Raw genomic sequence first — 20,606 nt, 5'->3', positions numbered from 1 at the left:
TTTGGATAACAGGCTGAGGCCTCATGCTCATTCTGATACATTAAATGAAGTAAAACAAACAGAGCTAATGTGTTTTTAGGGTGCATTAACTGAGGTATAGTTCAGATCAAGAAAAATATTAGTCTGGAGAATAGAAGGCACTTGGTGTTTTTTTGGAAAAGGCTGAACTGTTAGACCACATTTGGAATATTGTGTGCGATCTTGGTCCCATATGTTACAAGTTGCTTTGCCAAGCCAGTCTCATGGAGACTTAGCCTGTGAACACTCAGGAAATCCTGTCAGATGAGAAAGGCTGGAGGAAGTGTGAGTGTTGAACCTGGCTTGAGGCTAGGTGGCTGGGTGGACTAAGATAACCTCTCCAAAGACCTGAAGGTCTAACCAGGGAAATGCGCTAACGCCCTGTGACCCTGGGGCAGCGCAGAGCCCATTCTTGAGAAAATAGTCTTCAAAGAAGAAGATGGGAAGTAGCAAACTTTCATGAATTAGGGGATAGTTAGGTGGAGGCTGGGAAATGTATTAGATGAGAGGAAGGGAATGATGGGGAAAGAGAATTTTTTTTTCTGTAAAATTTTTTCTTAAGATGATTTCCTATGACCGATATTAGAAAGTCATAATATTGATGAATGCAGGATGAATCTTATCCCACATTCTTATTATATAAAAAGAATTTAGCTGGGTGATGGTGGGACATGCCTTTAATCTAGCACTTGGGAGGCAGAGGCAGGTGGATCTATGTGACTTTGATGCCAGCCTGGTCTACAAAGTTCCAGACAGAGAAACCCTGTCTCAAAACAAACAAACAAACAAACAAACAAACAAACAAAAGACTATTTGTCATCTATTTATCATCTATCTATCTATCTATTTATCTATCTATCTATCTATCTATCTATCTATCTATCTATCTATCTATCTATCTATCTAATCTATCATCTCCCTGCCTACTATGGTGGAAGGCTGAAGTTACCAAATAAAAAATAGGTTGTCAATGTCTTCTTTACTGTTTGTTTCAGCTTAGAACCAACATTGTAAATCAGCAAGCTAGGTCTCTTCTGCAGCAACCTAACTTCTTATTTCTGCGTCTTCCATGTGAAATCTTTGAACTAGAGGATCCCTATTCTATTCTCTTACTTCCCCTCCTCTCTCACCTCCTTATCACATTATACACAGCCACAACATAAACCTGAGAATATCGATAAAGATCATAGGGTTTTAGGTCAATTTAGACTCCTGAGCCTTCTGAGATCCCACCCCACCTTTGCAGGAACAAACCCAAGGCAAAAATGGGCCCATGAATCAGCCTTTGGCTTCTCTTTTACTTCCATTACACCAGCACACCCTTGGGACACAGAAGATCCAGAACCCAATGGCTGATCGCCTGCCCCCATGTTGTTTTTGATGAGGGGAATCCAGGACAGTTGCCTCTGTTATAAATGATCATGGCGCTTTCCAAATCTTAGCTTTCATAACTTCATTCTGTTTGTTCTCAAGCCAAGTTCATATTCAGATATTGTTTTCATTTGGTGTCTGGGAGGTTTTTTTCTTTTTTTTTTTTTTTTTTTTTTTTTTTTTCAACTCTTTTTGGACAAGCATTTGCTCATTAGGTTTTCTTCTGTGTGAAAATATTTTTCCCTTTGGTGACTGTTGTGGGATGGAGTAGATGAGCCTACATAGATTTAGGTTGGTCCTCTGTGGGTGGTTTCAAATGTTTGTGACACTTATGGTTTGCAGAAGCTGAAGGGGTGGCCTGTTCTATACCCTCCTTGCAAGGATAGGTATGCCATATGTTTGCCAGACCATGCTTAGCTATGCACTTTTGGAATTTTACCGTAACTTTTTTTTTGCCTGATTCTCCACACTTTTTTTTTAGATCTGTAAACTATTATAATTTCCTGCAGCTTTATGAAAGAGTTATATGCTAGAAGGACTGTTGGGGGATGGGGGCAGGATACAAATTTGGGAGATGAGTGGACATCTTGGGTTTTCTGTTAACAAAATTTAAATACTCAAGAGATTGATTTTCAAAGGCATATTGATGAAACGCTAGGTGACTGTTTAGTGCAGTGTTTATACCTAGTATGAGTACTTTGATAAATCCTGTAGCTCTCACATAAAACACTCAGTTACCTACTATAACTCATTTTGTTAACTAAGGATAGTATACATATCTATACATTTCATGTGGCTTATTATTCCTTCGATCTCATTGTTGAAAGTCTGGTAAACAATCTATAGTTCAGCATCTAAAATGTCAAAAGTTAGATTAAAAGAAGTTGTTACTAGTTATATTCAAGTAGTCAGATGGTTTTTATTCGCTGACAAGGATTCATATTTGAAATACAGTTTTCGAGCTCAATTAGTAGAGACAGAGTTGGAGCAGAGATGGACATGTATTACATTAACCTAGTCATTAGTTTTTAATTTAAGTACTGTTCAGCTAAAGAATTTGGCACTAGTAAGTTTCACTGGTGCTGCACTAGCAGTTTAAGCACAATACTAATTATTCACAGGTTTTTTTTCTGTCCCCCCTCTTTTCAGAGAAATGTGGAACCAGAAATTTGTTGTGGTAAAAATATTTTCATGCACTTAACTTTTTCTGTGAAAATATTTTTCACACATGGATGACTAGTACCACAAAGCTAGCTCTCAACACCTTCAGGTCAATCTGTTTTAGAACATTCAGAAAATGACACACTAGAAATGAGAACATTAAGTCAGAAAAGGGGTAGTCTGTGGGAGTTTGTCTGGGTCTCAGGCACAAATTGAAGGCTGTCTGTTGTGCGATTAAAAGCTGTGTTCTGTGAGAGTCAGTCCCTCACCTCCGCAGAGCCACTCCTTTCCATGTCCCCCACTCTCTGTGTCTTTACTGTTAGCCCTGAACTCACTTTAGTAGTTTTGTAGATAAGTTTAGAAGTGGCAGGAAATAAATTAAAAAAAAAAAAAAAGGACTTGGGGAATTTGGGTCACACTGAAGGCTTGGTGCATTTTCTCTTGTGTATAGAACACAGATGGCTGTCAGCGCCACACGCATTGCTGTGCAGGACAGTCAGCATGCAGGGTGGACAGAGTGTGGCCTTTGGAGTCTGTCACCACCCAGACACTGCCCCCTTGGCTAAAACCTTTCAGCAGCACCCTGTCCTATCTTAGTGAATATTAGAACTACTGAAGGGCTTCAAAGAGGAGAGAGGTCTATGCTCCATCCTGTTTTGAGCACTGGGGAGGGGCCTACGAACTGGCATTTCTCAAAGGTTCTAATAAATTAATGGGGAAATATTTGAACTTGTTGACATTTTTTAAATTTTTTTCTTTCTTTGGTCTTTCTTTTTTTAATTATTTTTATTTTTATTAATTATAGTTTATTCACTTTGTATCCCCCCTGTAGCTCCCTCCTTCTTCCCCTCCCAATCCTACTCTCCCTCCCTCTTCCCTACCTGTGCCCCTCCCACAGTCCACTGATGAGGGAGGTCCTCCTCCCCTTCCCTCTAATGCTAGTCTATCAGGTCTTATCAGGACTGCCTTCATTGTCTTCCTCTGTAGCCTGGTAAAGCTCCTCCCCTCAGGGGGAGGTGATCAAAGAGCAGGCCAATCAGTTCCTGTCAGAGACAGTCCCTGTCCCCATTACTATGGAACCCACTTGGACACTGAACTGCCATGGGCTACATCTGTGCAGGGGATCCAGGCCATCTCCATGAGTGGTCCTTGGCTTGAGTATCAGTCTCAGAAAAGACCCCTGTATCCAGACTTTTTGGATCTGTTGCTCTCCCAGTGCAGTTCCTGTCCTCTCCAGGTCTTAACTATCTCCCACTTCTTTCATAAGATTCCCTGCACTCTGGCCAAATTTTATAATTTTGGAATCATAGTGTTATTAAGGACTTCCTGAGATCTAATCTAACACACAGCTTTTAAACATAAAAACATTATCCTTGGCAGAGACTTTTAAGCCTTAAGTAATCTTGTTGTTCTATATATATATATATTTTTTTACTAGATCTTGTATCTTAGGGTGGACTTGAACTCTTTCTGTAGCCAAACATGACCTCGGACTCCTGTTGCTCCTGCCTCAACTTCCCATGTTCTAGGACTAAAAGTATGCACCACTACACTTGGTGTTAAACATTCTTCAGCTTAAATATTTAAAAATTAAGCTTAACATAAAAAAAAAAACAAAAACAAAACAAGAACTTAAGGCAAGGTCTCTTTGTTATGCAGGCTTTCTTGTTGAGATTTGCTGAGACTGGGCCTCTATGCTGGTCATGCTGGCATGGTTTACTGTTGAATGTGGGCTAAAGCAGTTCTGTCTCAGCCCTCTGAAGTACATGCCACCATGCTGAGCTTATGGATAGTTTAACATATTCCACATTCATGCATTTGTCTGAAATGGGGTCTCATTAGGCAGCCCTCACTAACCTGATACTTATTACATAGACCAGGCTGGACTTGAACTCTGCATTCTCTTGCCTCAGTGACTCTTACTTAGTTTTAACAGAATTGTATGACCTCTCCCTGCCCTGTAGTACTTTTTGATCAATTCCTCTCCTCATTTTAGTGTGTTTGCACTTGAGCAATTCCTCCTATATTTCATACACCTGTTTTACCTCTTAACTCGGTTCAGAGTCCAGCTGGTTTTGTAAGCACATATATATGAAGAGCAGGACCTAAGCCATACTTCAAAGTATAGAACAAGGAATCTAAAAAAGATAATTTTTAATTTCCTAGATTGTGAATTTCAGAAAGTTAAGATGGATTCTGAGTGAGTTGGCTTTCACCATCTGGGTTTAAAGGGCTTTAGTCGGACTAGAGAGGTGGCTCAGAGGTTAAGAACACTGGCTGTTCTTCCAAAGGTTCTGAGTTCAATTCCCAGCAACCACATGGTGGCTTATAACCATCTACAATGAGAGCTGATGCTCTCTTCTGATTCTCAAGCACACATGCAGGTAGGATACTGTATAAATTATAAATAAATAAAATTTAAAGAAAGAAGGTGTTTAAAAAAATAAATTGTTTTAGTCACCTCTCCTGAGTTCTGTGGCAAGCACATTGGAACACTTGCTGTTATACCACAAGCTTAGCTTTCTTAACTTCAGGTTTGCTTTACACAGATAGCCAGTAATTACCAAACCTGGTTTTAATGGCATTTCTACACAGTGATACCTAATCTCCCATATGGTGATGGCTCTTTTCATGCATGGGGTCAGTCTAACTCCCCAGCTCATGAGATGGCAAGGAGGCTTTCACCCTCCAGACTTGTACCAAGGAACTGAAACAATCTATGCTGTTCCCCTGGTTAGAAAGTTGCTATGCCTCCTGTTTCCCAGAATATTAACAGAAAACCTTTGTCCTAACATGCTAAACCGTCACTGTCCTTCTACTTTATTTTTCTCAGAGCTTTCTCTTTAGTTGCTTATCTTGTTCTGTTTTACCTATAGTTATTCCAGGACTATTTTAACTCTATAGTGTTGCTTGCTTCACAAATCTGAGCCCTTATTAGTAAAATAATTAGAGAAAATAAGAGGTGCAGGCTTAGAGTTTTCAAAAACATATTTTATTTAGGGATCTTAAACACTTCTACCTCCCTTCCAACTCACTCACCAGAGATAGGGAAGAAAGAAGAGTGGTAGGAAAGGGGGTTGTAGACCTTTTTAGAAGTCATTCCTTGGGGTGAGTCCACTCTTTGCTGTCTGGATACCTGCAGTATAGTCCAAAGGCCAACACCAAAGAGCAACATGATTCAGCATGATTCAAAAGAAATAGGAAGACTCCACTGAATCAGAACGAAACTGCAAAAGCCACAAGACTCAGTTGGATTGCCCCAAGAAGTCCTCTGGAACAGTTCTCTCGGTGAAGTGTCGAAGAACACTACACAGGAATGGCAATCCAAAACAATGTTGTCTCACTGGGCTTCTCACTGGGCTTCTCCTGTTCACAGAGTCCACCCACGGATTTTTTTTATCTGGCCAAAATCCTGCCCCTTGCAGGAAACAGCTCGAAGCAAAACATCATGTGCCCTCTCACAAGACAGTTTCAAGGAAACATCACATGACACAACTGGGTCTTCAAAGAACCCCACAACTTCCACTTCAAAGAGATTAGTCATTAAAATAAAAATGGTGGCCATGCTTTCCTAACCACACAGGGTTGCTACTTAGCAAGTACCCAGCTAGAAAAAATGCTCTCACACATTAGCTTTCTCATCTGTGAGGCAATACAGTGAAGAAGGAAAATGTGCTATCTTTGGAGCCAGTCAGGCTTGCTCCTATGACTCAGCCTATCACGTCATAGCTCTGACTCCTTCACCACCCTGCATTACTGTTATGTAACAGCCATCTCAGGAATTAGAAGTATTTTTGATAGTAGTAAGGTGTCCATCTCAGATGTGGGAGATCCCAGCATTCTCTCTCCGTTATTTCTGCCAATTAGAGTGTCACCATTGAATTTGTTTGTTTGTTTGTTTGTTTTGATTAGTAGGAAAATGTGCTTTGTCCATTGAGCTAATTGGCATTCTTTACTTTGCTTATCATGTCTTTCTGTCCATCTGGCTACTATGTGTCAAGTGTGAGACAGAAAAAAGAAAAAAAAAAGGGGAAACAACAAGGAAAGGACAAACAGGCTCTGGAGTCACACAGGTACTCAGGACTAGAAGAAATCTTTCCCAGGTGGCCCTTCTCGTAACAATGCTTCATTTCCCCCAGATTGTAAATGTGATGTCCATCTCTGACACATTCAGTTTATTTTCTTCCCTTAACCAGATAAGTCTTGTCTCTGATATTATAGTCTACTGATACCGTATCAAGGATTGTATTTTTGACATTTAGGCATATATTGTCTAAAACTATATTCAAAAGGCAGATATACTAGGTCACTAAAAAAAATGTGGTTATTAAAGGAACCTTACAGGCAATATTTTGACTGTACTTACTGAGTTAGACTTGTCATGTTGGAGTCAAGTTCTAAAGTGTTTTAGACTGTAGACTGATACTCATCTTAAGTCTGTTGTCTATGCATTAAGTGTCTTAGAATGGGCAACATTTTACACTCTTGAGAAGGCATATATATGTGTGTATATGTGTGTGTGTGTGTGTTAAATTTTACAAAGACAAAATTTATATAAAGTGATTATATATGTATATATATAATATATATTATATAATATATAATATATATTATATATGTATATGTATATGTATATATATATATATGCTGGGCACAGTGGCATATGCCTGTAATCTTAGTACTCAGAGAGACAAAGACATGTGGATTGCTTTGAGTTCAAGCCCAGTCTGGTATAAAAGTGAGTCCAGGATAGCCAAGGCTGTCAGGGTTTTGAAACCCTGTCTCGAAAAATAAAATGAAACAATATATATATCTGGGTCTTCTATTCGGTTCCATTGATCCTCCTTTCTGTTTCTATGCCAATACCATGCAGTTTTTATTACTATTGCTCTGTAGTACAGCTTGAGATCAGGGATGGAGATACCTCCAGATTACGGGGTAAGATGATCAATCCTCACTTAGAAAGACAAATGAGATGTGCATTGGACGTATGACAGGAGTCTACCACAGAAGGCATCTGAAAGACTCTACCAAGCAGCGTTTCAAAACAGATACTAAGACTCATAACCAAACCTTTGGCAGAAGGGGAGTTAGTATGACGTGGAAAGGATAGGAGCCCCACAAGGACCCAATATATCTGGGAACAGGTTTTTTTTCTGAAACTGTTTCTCCAACCAACGACCATGTATGGATATAACCTAGAACCTTTGCTTGGACGAAGCTCATGGTAGCTCAATAACCAATTGGTTTTCCATAGTAAGGGGAACAGGGACTATCTCTGACAGGAACTCAAGGGCAGGCTCTTTGACCTCCCCACCTCCCAAGGGAGGAGCAGTCCTGCAGGCCACAGAGGAGGACTTTGTAGCCAGTCCTGAAGATACCTGATAAAACAGGGCCAGACAAAAGGGGAGGAGGTCTACCCCAATCCATGGACTTGGAAAGGGGCAGGGAGAAGCTGAGGGAGGGAGGGTGGGATTGAGAGGGAATGAGGGAGCGGGATACAGCTGGGATACAGAGTTAATAAAATGTAACTAATAATAATAAACAATAAAAAAAGAAGCAATATATATATGTATACACACATATATATTTAGGTTAAATTTTACAAAGATGCTCTGCAACTTATTGCATTACAACTATAGTATGTATATAGCAACAGTCTACCTGGGCACCTAGTGATCCCTAGAAAAGAGTTTAATGTTATCTGTCTCTTGGCTAAGCATCTGTAAGCATGAACGAGTGGTCAGTTCACTGAAGCTACTGTAAGGTAAATGAATAGTCTGAAAAAGGGACTCGATCCTAGATTTAAAGGGCAAAATTAGAGACGATATAGTCAATGTACCATTAATTCTTATGAAAATAAAGGACCTAAAAATCTTTAACATTTTACCCAAAGTCAGAGAGATGTTCATTGATGAGCTAGTGTTCAAACCCAGCTGCTGATAAAATAAAACTTGGAAACCTTCAGTACGTTTTTGTCATTGTGTGAAGAATGGTGCTAAAATAGTCTTAAGTGAAAAACTTACCATAGTTAATTGTCCCTTTTTGAGAAAGAGAAATTGTTAGCTTTCATGACTCCTGAGGCTAAAAATACAATAGGCTTATTATTTCATCTTCCTTCATTCTTATCCAGTAATCCACCTCCTTCTGTGAGGGTAACGCTGCTTCTAGAAGTATTTTCTCTGGTTTCAAAGAATCACAGAAGTAGGATTATACAAGTAGGGTTTCTACCCTAGCATACCCTGGCACTTTTCTCATGGCATAAATTCCTTGATGAAGAAGCCTTCAAGCAGATCCCCTGTCCTCTAGCCAAGGTTTCCAAGATTCTGAAAGGGAAGAGAGACAGTGATTGAGAAGACGAATATCCTCCTAGAGACAATGAATTTCTGTATTTAAATTTTTTAAAGTGGTAATACTTTGTATTACAGACCTTTTCAGAGGCGATTAGATTTAATGTGGACTATGGAGTGTTTGAAGTAGTTAATGAGGCACCACAACTTCTGGAAAAGCAACTGAAAAAAATTCTGCAAAACCAGCAACCTCGAAACCCCATCTATGAAGTTATAAGGAAAGGGAAAAGTGATGCTAAGCCTTTTCAGAAGAGTGTCCCCTGTGAAGATGAGGCCATTAATATCAGCTACACCATCATGGTGAGCCAGTGTGTTTGAGTCTCTGTCTTGTAAGATCAATAAAGCGTTTCTTGAGCTGGAGAGATGGTTCAGCAGTTAAGAGCATTTGCTGCTAAACCTGGCTTTGATTCCCGACACCCACACCATGACTCGGAGCTGTCTGGAACTCCAGTTCCAGGGAATCCCTGCCCTTTTCCGGCCTCCATGGTGGCAGGCAGGCACATGGTACACATACATACATTCAGGCAAACCACTCAGACACAGAAAGTGTTTGGTGGGGTTGGCACGCAGTACCTTAGGCTTCAATTTATGAAGTACAGTCACATTTATTAGTGTGTTGTACTTACACAGGGTGTCTTTTAGACACAGCGTCATCTGTACACATATAATGGCCAGTTTAGTCTAACAGTTTTGTTGATTTTTATCAACCAATATAAGAAGGGTCATGTGTTTTGCCTTGAATGTGTAAAATGTCAAGTGCATTTAGGATACTATAAATATGTATATTCTTTATAGTTTAGCTTCCTTATAGGAAATAAAGAAAGTTTATTTCTTTTGGGGTCTTTAAGCAACCCTGTTTACAGTTGGGAATTGAGGTGACTTTGAAGCCTCAATATATCCCCTGGGACTCTGACCTCCTTGGCTTTAAATTCTGGTATCAAGTGCTAGTTTTTGTCTCTTGCTTTAGGTCAGCAAATCTATATTCAAACCTGACTGAGTCCACTAGCTGTGTGTCCTTGAAAAAGTCACAGGGTGAACCTTGTTTTCATCATCAGCCATGCTTCTAACCACTCCATAGGTTCAGAATGTGGGTCAGTGACAATGACAAAGATTATTTTAAAATGCTGTTTTAGAGGTAGAACTAGGCTGCAAATATGTCTGTTCATAGCTTCAGACACCTCTGCTCCAACTCTCCTAACTTCAGATAGAGTTCTCATCTTTTATCTTCTAGCACAGGAAATGCTAACAGTAATCACATGGGAGTGCTGTTTATTTCTAGGGTAGCTTGGAAAAATTGAACCATATAAATTATCAGCTAAGAGTTTTCTAACAAAGTCTGCAAATATTTAGTAACAACAACAATTAGTAACATATCAATAATTACATTAAATGTAAATAGTCTAACTATCTTTATTAAACATTAAAGTCAGATGGAATTAAAAAAGAAGAATCAATTATTTGCTGTTTGTAAGAAACCAATCTGAAGTATCAAATAAATACATTAGAAGTAAGAAAGAATACGTCATGTAATTACTAATTAAAGGAAAGCTAGGGTGATTATATTAGTATCAAAGTAGCCTTCAGAACAGGATTCCTACTATGGATAAAGAGGGATATTACACAGTAATAAAATGTCAGTTTATAGAAAACCAGATTTAGTGTGTGTGCACTAACCACAGTGGTTCAGAATACATAAGAGCTAATCAAATATAAGGAGGAAATAGCCAAAGCCATAGTTAAGTTAATTAAATGTTTTAATGATATTAAAACATTGATCTTAGTATTCAGTTGAAGCTGTGGATCATAAGGGCAGGAGTTCAGGATCTCACCAGCAATGAAGCCAACCTGTTAAAGCCTATAAATACTTTACCCCACAAAGCTAAAGCACATGTCCTTTTCAAAGTACACTTGGAGTGATTCCCAAAATATATATTATTCTGGCATTAAAACAAATTATAATAACTAAAAGAAACAATGCAATATATATTATTGATCAGCCCAGAATTAAACCATCAATCAAGAAAACTATGGAAAAGTCTCCAAATATTTAAAATAATTAAGGAACATACATTAAATAACCCATAGGTCAAAAGATAAGTCTCAAAATAAGAAACTAAAATAAACTGTCACAACTTGGGATGTAGCTCCATTAGTCATTAAAGATAAATTTATAGAAATCTGTCTTTAACCATGGGAACAAAAACCCCAAAACAAACAAACAAACAAACAAAACCAAGAAAGATAAGTTAGCTGAGACTCACAAAAAAGACAAAATAGCATACCTGTGACCTCCTGTGCTAGATGACAACAATGTACTCCATGCTCATGACCCTGACCCACACTGCACCTCCGTGCCCAGGCCTGTGACCGCACACTGCACCTCCGTGCCCAGGCCTGTGACCGCACACTGCACCTCCATGTTCAGGCCTGTGACCGCACACTGCACCTCCATGTTCAGGCCTGTGACCACACACTGCACCTCCATGTTCAGGCCTGTGACCACACACTGCACCTCCATGTTCAGCCTGTGACCGCACACTGCACCTCCGTGCTCTATGCCTTTGCTGGGATCAAACCCATGCCTTCATGCATTCTAGACAAGAACTCTTTAACACTACCCAGAAGATGACTTTCTTTTTGTGTTCTCTAAACAGTGTCTCAACCGTGAAGAAGGTATTAAGTGGATCAAAAGAAAACGACTTCCAGCATTTCTGGAAAGTGACTGCTACTTTGAATACAGGTACCCTGCTGCCATCTGTCTGTTTGCTTCATATTTTTTAATGATATTCATTGGAGTTGGGGCCTATCTGCCATTGAATATGAGTGATAATTCAACTTTTTCAAGGAGATTTCACAAATGTATCTCTTTGATCATTTTATTCTAAAATTTATGTGACCCTCATGGTGTTTATCATACAGGGGGTTACAAAGGGAATTAAAAACAGAATCTGGGGACCTAAAGAGATGTCTCGGCAGTTAAGAGTACATGTTCTTGTAGAGGAGACAGGTTTGATTCCCAGCATCCACAGGACTCCAGGTCCCAGGAATTGGACGTCTCTCATGAACTCTAGGGACACCAGGCATGTATGTGGTACATATTCACACATGCATGCAAAACATAAAAGTAAATGATTTCTTTTTAAGTTTTTAAAAACACAAGATTTCACTTTGGAAATCAATCTGGCACTTTCTCTGAAAAGTAGAAATAGTGCTACCTCAAGATCCAGCTATACCACTCCTAGGCATATATCCAAAATATGCTCAAATATACAACAAGGACATTTGCTCAACCGTGTTCATAGCAGCTTTATTCATAATAGCCAGAATCTGGAAACAACCTAGATGTCCCTCAATGGAAGAATGGATACAGAAATTGTGGTACATTTACACAATGGAATACTATTCAGCAATTAAAAACAAGGAAATCAGGAAATTTTCAGGCAAATGGTGGAAACTAGAAAAGGTCATCCTGAGTGAGGTATCTCAGAATCAGAAAGACACAGAGTACTAAACATATAATATAGGATAAACATACTAAAATCTATAGTCCTAAAGAAGCTAAACAGCAAGGAGGACCCTAGGGAAGATGCTTAATCTTCATTCAGAAGGCCAAACAGGATAGCTATCAGAAGTAGGAGAAAACAAGGAACAAGAGCTTTCCACAGAGAACCTCTGAAAGACTCTACCCACCAGAGTATTAAAGGGGATACTGAGACTCATAGCTAAACTTCGGGCAGAGTGTCAGAACCCTTTTGGAAGAAGAGGGAGACAGAAAGACCTGAAGGGGACAGGAATTCCACAAGGAGAACAACAGAATCAAAAAACCTTGGCCCAGGGGGCCCTGCAGAGACCGATACTCCAACCAAGGGCCATGCATGAAGAGGACCTAGACCCCCTGTTCAAAGGAAGCCCATTGGCTGCTCAGTTTCCAAGTGGGTTCCCTAGTAAGGGGTACAGGGGCTGTCTCTGACATGAACTCAGTGGCTGGCTCTTTGATCTCCTCCCCCTGGGGGTGCAGCCTTCCACAGAGGAAGATGATGCAGCCAGTCCTACTGAAACCTCATAGGCTAAGGTCAGATAGAAGGGGAGAAGGACCTTTCCTGCCAGGAGACTAGGGAAAGGGCATAGGGGGAGAAGAGGGAGAATGGGTAGGACTGGCAGGACACAAGGGAGGGGGCTGCAGTGGGGATACAAAGTGAATAAATTGTAATAAATAAATATATAAATAAAATTAAATTTAAAAAGAAAGAAAAAAACACAGTGTGAGGCTGAGGTTTTCCTTTTCAAGTGTGAACATGGAAAATCCCAAAATTGTGAACCTTGCCTAGAATAATAATTTTAAATAAAATACAAATGGAAAAATGTGAACACCTACGGGAGTATGCTTTTGTTAATTTGTGCTTTCCGCAATACAGGTTAGCCAAGTTGATCTCACAAGCAACATGGAGCAACTCAGGTATAAATTTCATAGTAGGTACAAACCTTTCCCCCTGGATCCTGAGAAAACCACACACTCCACCTCTTTCCACCACCGAAGAGGAAGATCTCTTGATTATGAAAAAGTTCTACGTTTCTCTTGGCCAGGTAAGGTGAAGAGGAAGGCTTCTTTTGTTTGTTTGTATTTTATTTTTATTTTTAATTAATTTATTTTTTTATTAATTATAGTTTGTTCACTTTGTATCCCAGCTGTATCCCCATACCTTATCCCCTCCCAATCTCACCCTCCCTCCCTCATCTCCCCAAGTCCACTAATAGGGGAGGTCTTCCTCCCCTTCCCTCTGACCCTAGCTTATCAGGTCTCATCAGGAGTGGCTGCATTGTCTTCTCTGTGGCCTGGTAAGGCTGCTCCATCCTCAGGGGGAGGTGGTCAAAGAGCCAGCTACTGAGTACATGTCAGAGACAGCCCCTGTATCCCTCACTAGGGCACCCACTTAGACACTGAGCTGCCATGGGCAACAACTGTGCAGGGTTCTAGTTTATCTCCATGCATGGTCCTTGGTTGGAGTATCAGACTCAGAAAAGACCCCTGTGTCTATATATTTTGGTTCTGTTGCTCTCCTTGTGAAGCTCCTGTCCCCTCTAGGTCTTTCTATCTCCCCCTTCTTTTATAAGATTCCCTACACTCTGCCCAAAGTTTGGCTATGAGCCTCAACATCTGCTTTGATACCCTACAGGGTAGAGTCTTTCAGAGGCCCTTTGTGGTAGGCTCCTTCCTGTTCCCTGTTTTCTCCCTCTTCCTATGTCCATCCTGTTTGCCTTTCTGAGTGAGGATTGATCATCTTACCCAGGGTCGTCTTCCTTGCTCAGCTTGTTTAGGTGTACAGATTTTAGTATGTTTATCCTATATTTTATTTTATATTTTATATCCACTAATAACTGAGATATATCATATGTGTCTTTCTGTTTCTGGGATACCTCACTCAGGATGACCTTTTCTAGTTTCCACCATTTGCCTGAAAATTTCCTGATTTCCTTGTTTTTAATTGCTGAATAGTATTCCATTGTGTAAATGTACCACAATTTCTGTATCCATTCTTCCATTGAGGGACATCTAGGTTGTTTCCAGATTCTGGCTATTATGAATAAAGCTGCTATGAACACGGTTGAGCAAATGTCCTTGTTGTATATTTGAGCATATTTTGGATATATGCCTAGGAGTGGTATAGCTGGATCTTGAGGTAGCACTATTCCTGATTTTCAGAGGAAGTGCCAGATTGATTTTCAAAGTGGTTGTACAAGTTTACATTCCCACCAGCAATGGAGAAGGGTTCCCTTTTTCCACATCCTCCTTAGTATGTAGTGTCACTTGAGTTTTTGATCTTCGCCATTTTGATGGGTGTTAAGGTGAAATCTCAAGGTCATTTTGATTTGCATTTCCCTGATAACTAAGGACATTGAGCTTATTATGAAAAAGTTTTATGTTTCTCTTGGCCAGGTAGGGTGAGGGTTTTCATGGCTCAGCACCAAGAAAACTTTTGTTTCAGTGTCAAGGGACATCAGTGTCAAGCAGTCCCTGACCCCCTGCCTAAGCAGAGTCAGGTTTCTTATGGGTTCATGCTGACTTGTTTGATGTTTTACCAGAAATGTAAATAAAAGTTCTTCCCTTATGTATACGAAGTAGCAAACTGAGATTGCTCTGTATCACCTATGAAGAAAGGGCATTAGCATTATATTCTGAATTTGTTATTATAGGAATTCAATTACTTTTTTTTATAAAAGGTATTGGGTGTTGTCTAGGTAATACTTAGTTGTAAAAATACATTACTATTTAACTGTTATTGTGTAAGTGTGGAGTCATCGTGAGTGACTTAAATAAATACAACCTAAAATCAATTGTCCTTTTACATCATCTATAATATAGTGAGAATTTGTTTGTTTGTTTTGCCTTCAGTTACCAGATCTTTCTTCTTGCAACACACCAGAATACACAAGTCTGTATGAAATCTGGGCTGGCAAGCATGTGGCCCATGTGTGCTATTCTTTTATTCTTCATCTATGGCAGACACTGCCAGTCAGTTGTGGCCATTTTTTCTGCTTAACTTGATCTGGGCTTCAAATTCTTTCAACTGAATGTTCTACATCCACAGCTAAAGGAATCAGATATAAAGAAGCTATTGGGGCCTCCTGTACTGAAACAGATAGAGCTATGTTGCTTGAACATTTATTTTTTCATTTTGTCATATCACACCTACTTACTTTTGTAGCCTGGGCAATTTTCCAGCTATATTTCCCAGCTACATATTCTCTGCTGAATAATGCTTTGTTGTATTCAGATCGCAAGACCCCAAAAGACCACCAGAACTCAAGTCCATTGCAAAACACATGAGGGTTTATTGGATACTTGCTCAGCCTGGATCACAAACCTTCCTGTGGGAGGTCTAGGGAAACAAGATTTTTAAAGGGAAAAACCACAATCAGGGAATTACATGCCTTGGCATTACACGATTGGGTAAGGGAAGTTGACTTTTGAAATGATTGGTTTACTTTAGGCGCCAAGTCTGTAAACGGTTCTGACCTGGCCACCTAAGTGGGTTTCCAGGGACAGAGTGGCCCAAGTTAATGTTGGATGAATTTATATTTATTAAAAATAAATAATGTATGTAAGCCAGGTATAGTGGCACACCTGTATACTTGGGATGCTGAGGCAGGAAGATCTCAAGTTGAGAATAAGGATGACCTGGGCGGCCTAATAAGTTTGAGACCATCCAGAGCAATATATAGAGATACACTATTGTACAAAACTCAAGCGAATAAATAAGTAAATGAAAAAGACAATGGACCTACATTAGAGCCTTCACAGCATTCACCCATTCAAGGAACCCGCGGCCACACAGAAGTTTCCTGTCATATTCCCTTTCGTGTATTGTCTTGTGTGGCCTGATTTGCTGTGTGGAGTGGGTACAATAGACAAGGGATCCCAACGCTTCCATATGAGCCATTTCTCTCCCATGAGTCAAAGATTGAGTAGCAGGCTGACAAAGCTGCTGGAAAAGGAGGAATGGGATGGATGCTGGGCAGTCCCTCTTTCCCCTAGATTTCCAGGAAATGTAAGAGAGAAAAATCCTTTTTAACTTTCTAATATTTTTTTACCCTTTGATAATTATGTATTTCAATCATTTCATTCCAACCCTTCTTTTATCCCCTCTCCCTCTGGAACCCTCTCCAACAAGATCCCTCCTACTTCCTTGTGTGGGTGGGTGGGTGGTATGTGTGGGTATGTTTTAAGAAAAGCAACCATTGGTTTTCTCACATGTGCATTAGTATGAGGTTATTTGTTATCTCATGAACACAGCTTATTAGTGGCTATAACCCCTGAAGAAAAATGAGCCCCGCCCACTAGTCACTAACTGTCAATATCTCCTCAGCTAGGAGTGGAACCTCATGAACCAACCCCTCAAAGGCTGTAGTCCTTCTACCTTCTAGTCCTTCAGCTCAAAGATTGGGCCAATTGGCTTGGAGATGCACAAAGCAGAGTTTCCATTGTTTTTAAGTGTAAACTTCTTTTCCCTGAAAAGCAGAGATATTTCTGCTTCAGAGGGCTTTTGAGGGTGAGATTAAGGGAAAAAAAAAGCCTTGGGGGCCTTCCTTGGCTCAGGTAGAGTAGGAATCACTTGTGTGTCATTGAGCCCAAGCAAAGTTGTGAGTCCAGCCTGGGCACAGATGTGGCTGAGCAGGGACAGGTCCCCAATGGTCTTGAGAGTGACACGGGAAGAGTCAGAAAGGACACAAATCAGACCCCAAGGTGGTGAGGATGTGGGCTGGTCTGTGCAGCAGTAAATGGAAACAGCGGGAAGGGCCATCAACATCGTCATGATCTGCCAGGGCCTGGAGTTCTGTGCTCACTGTGGCCATGGGTGGGATGGAGAGGAGCGTGGCTGGTTCCAGGCACTCTGTGTGCTGGGACTGAGTCTGGGTCCTCTGTAAGAATAGAAAGTGCTCTTCACTGCTGAGCCGCCTCTCTAGCCTCCTTTTCTTATCTGCTGAGGTTTTAGTACAATTTTCTTTTAATAAAATAACTTCCCTTGCACATTATAGTTTATAAATTGAATTATAATTTTTTCAGAGTTTCAATTGGCAGAATATTGTTAAGCTTATGTTAATTAATGTCTCTTTCTTCCTAGGCCTCCTATACTCAAACAAAAGACTGGTTTACACTAGCAAAGCAAAGTCAGAAAACAGTAACGACTTTTTCATTGCCTTGCTCTGGACCCCACCAAAAAATTGCATCCCCAGCTGTTTCCGGTAAGCAGTCAAAGATAAGGCCAGCCTTCACTTATCCACAGCCCCTGCCTCCCTTCCACTTTCTAGTGCTGTTTGTTTGTTGCTGCTTGATTTTATTTTTTTTTATTGGTTCTTGTTGTTTTTTAAACAGTCTCATTATGTAGCACAGGCTGGGTTTAAACTTAAGTGCTGCTGCTTCAGCTTCCTGTGTGCTGGGATTACAGACATGTGCCACCACCCCAGCTCGATTCTGTTTCAAAAAGTCGATATGATAAAATGAAGGTGGTTGGAACTGAATTCTGATATTTATTAATAGTGTGATTTTGTTTTCTGAGATAGGCTCACTATGTGCAGTCCAGGCTAATTGCAGACTCACTCTGTGTCTCCGGCTGGCTTTGAAATCGTAGAGATCCTTCTTGCCTCAGCCTCTGCTATGTTGGCATGGCAGGCCTTCATGAGCATGCCCTGCTTTTAGCTGCATGGTTTCTGTAATGAGTTATCCACTTGGAATCTTGCTTTATTTCTTCTGCCAGGTTAAATTAATTGTGTATAGTAAATGTACCCTAGAGCTTGTCACACTTTCTGCAGCCAGTGACTGTCTCATCTTTATTTCTATTACACTTTAAAAATTCCTACTATAAAGTCTTTGCAATAAAGCAGGTACAATAACATTTCTGACCTAAAAGTAAATAGGGTGGGATCTTTGGAACATGCTAGAATTCTACCCCTCAGGAAGCCAAGGCCAGAAGATTTTGTTTCAAAAACAACAGCAACAAAATGGAAATAATCATTGGTAGAAATTGAATTTGTCTTCTATGTTTTAGTCTAGACTAATTTCTGTGTACTTCCCACTGTTTCTCCATGTACTCACATGGAGATCTAGAGCACATGAGAGTGAACAAAAAGGCAGGCTGGCTGGAGGCAGTGGGCAAGAATACCTTGCTCTCTGAGCCCACCCCCTTCTGTCCCCTTTCTATGGGATTGAGGTGAGTCCACCCAGCCACTCTGTTTTATGGGATTGATGTAAGAGTGCTCTATCTCTTCGAAGGTGTACAGAGTTGGGGGAAAGTTGTTATATTCATTTTCAATACAAAATTATAATGAAGTGTTTCAAGTCCATGGAATTTCAAATGTGGTTAGAGAAAGCTACCAAAGCACACTGATGACAGACAGTTATCTCATCTGTGGAGTTCGGAGGAAAAGTAGACATGTCAAACTTTCATAGTTCCCTGAGTTCTGAAAGAGAATATAAGAACCAACACTCTATTGTATAGAAGGGAAATGTAAGCTTTTATAAGTCCCTATGTTATTTGTCACTTTAATGATAAGAACTGAATGCATGATAGTTTTTAAAGCCTTCTTATAAATATTTTGTATGTCTGCCAGAAGACAAAGTTAATTCCTTTTGTCGGTTTTCCCCTCATGGCCTCCCAGCAAAGCTTGAGAATTGTTCTGAAGTCGTTATTCCCTGTGACTGTCCCATTTGCCATTCTCTATAGCACCTGTCTAACAGTGAATGAATTTGTGTTCATATTAACCTATTAGCCTTTTATAATTTTATGCAGAGACTTTTATCTTTGATGATGGAGTTCACCCCAGGAGAGCAAAAAGCCCATCTAAAACCACTACAATAATTCCCGAGATGGAAGAAGAAGAAGAAGGGTCTGTATCAGTAAAAGACACACCTTCTCAAGCTCTTCTGAGAATCTACCTTGAAAAGAAGGACGACCAGGACAGGAACCTGATAGTGCATTTCTCATCGGTTGAAGAATTCCTAAACACCTATATACTCTTTATCTTGAAGGAAGCCATTGAGCACATCAGTGGCCATTCCTTTAGTAACAGTCCAGGCTATATCAACTTCTACAACGTATCCCAAGTGGCATTTGATATTGCCAAGCCTGTGCCTATCAGGAAAGTCGTAAGTTCTCCCCATGTTGAAACCGTAAAGGAAATGTCAGAAGATAAATTGGAAACAGTAAGTTTAAGTTCAAAGAGTGAGAGTGTTGGGCCCGAGAGCAGGGCTGACTGGTGCATTTCTCACAGAACCTATGACATTGGCAACAGAAGGGAATTTGAAAGATTTAAGAAGTTTTTAAAGGGCACATTAGGGGAAAGATACTGGTGGCTGTGGATGGACATCGAGAGGTTAAAAGTTCTTAAGGAACCTGATAGACATCAAAGGTATTTTCATTTTTTAATAGTTTAAAAAATAAATTATAGAATATTTATTTGAGTTACTCAAGCACAAATATTAAAATGTACTTTATACACTGTGAGGGATAAAACAATGACATTTATTTTATGGTAATACATTTTTATCTCAGGTTTTTTGATTACATAGCTTTAAGATACCAATAATAATAGTTATTTGGGTTTGAATGTTTCTCCTATTCTAAAATTATTCTACTTCTTATAGTTTCATAATGGTATAAAAGTTTTATACAAAAAGCAAGTTGTGAGCTACGTGACCACACTCACATTAGACAGGTACGACTGGCAATGTGTGGGCCTTTTGTCTCATCAACCTGGCTGGCTAACACATTCTGTGGTCCTTAGTCGGATGCCACATGGCTGTCTGTCTATACTGAGTCTCTTCTGATGGTCTGATGGGTGCAACACTGTGCTTTCCCAGCTCCGTGTGCTCCAGGTCACGGTGAGTTTATCCTAACAGGGCACCCCTTTAAGAGAGCCAGAAAGCTGCCATGTCGGTAGGCCCCATCTAACCCAAAGCAGGTTAGCCTGGATTTCTTCCAGGCATGGTGTAGATCTGGCTTATTATAGTTATTAGAAAAGTATTTGGGTCACAGCCTATTCATCAAATAGGGCTCTACACATGGTTGATTCTGAGGCCTGACTTGATTTATATCTGTAAGACACATCAGAAGAATTGTATGCAAGAAGTCTTGGGATTTTCAGGAACAGTACCCTGGACCTTCGTTGTCTATACAATGAGTTATCCATATTTAGTGAACTAAAGTGACA

At 40.0% G+C, this 20,606-nt stretch overlaps 1 protein-coding gene across 6 annotated transcripts in view; it reads left to right on the top strand.

Moving 5' to 3' along the window:
* Positions 1-20,606, top strand: part of Rgs22 (regulator of G protein signaling 22) — a 116,462-nt gene that overhangs the window by 14,966 nt on the left and 80,890 nt on the right. For 5 of the 6 annotated variants that reach the window (XM_055620255.1, XM_055620284.1, XM_055620247.1 and 2 more), the window contains exons 4-8: positions 8,979-9,200; positions 11,555-11,640; positions 13,316-13,484; positions 17,522-17,642; positions 19,187-19,805. In XM_055620255.1, the coding sequence (XP_055476230.1) occupies positions 8,979-9,200; positions 11,555-11,640; positions 13,316-13,484; positions 17,522-17,642; positions 19,187-19,805 (1,217 nt within the window). The remainder of the gene's footprint in view (positions 1-8,978; positions 9,201-11,554; positions 11,641-13,315; positions 13,485-17,521; positions 17,643-19,186; positions 19,806-20,606) is intronic. The other variant, XM_055620265.1, reaches the window with a different exon arrangement.

The sequence above is a fragment of the Psammomys obesus genome, unplaced genomic scaffold (genome assembly GCF_907164565.1).
Source record: "Psammomys obesus unplaced genomic scaffold, mPsaObe1.curated_primary_1811, whole genome shotgun sequence".
Lineage (NCBI taxonomy): Eukaryota > Metazoa > Chordata > Mammalia > Rodentia > Muridae > Psammomys > Psammomys obesus.
Note: the sequence above shows the minus strand (reverse complement) of the source record. Positions and strands in the feature narration are given on the sequence as shown.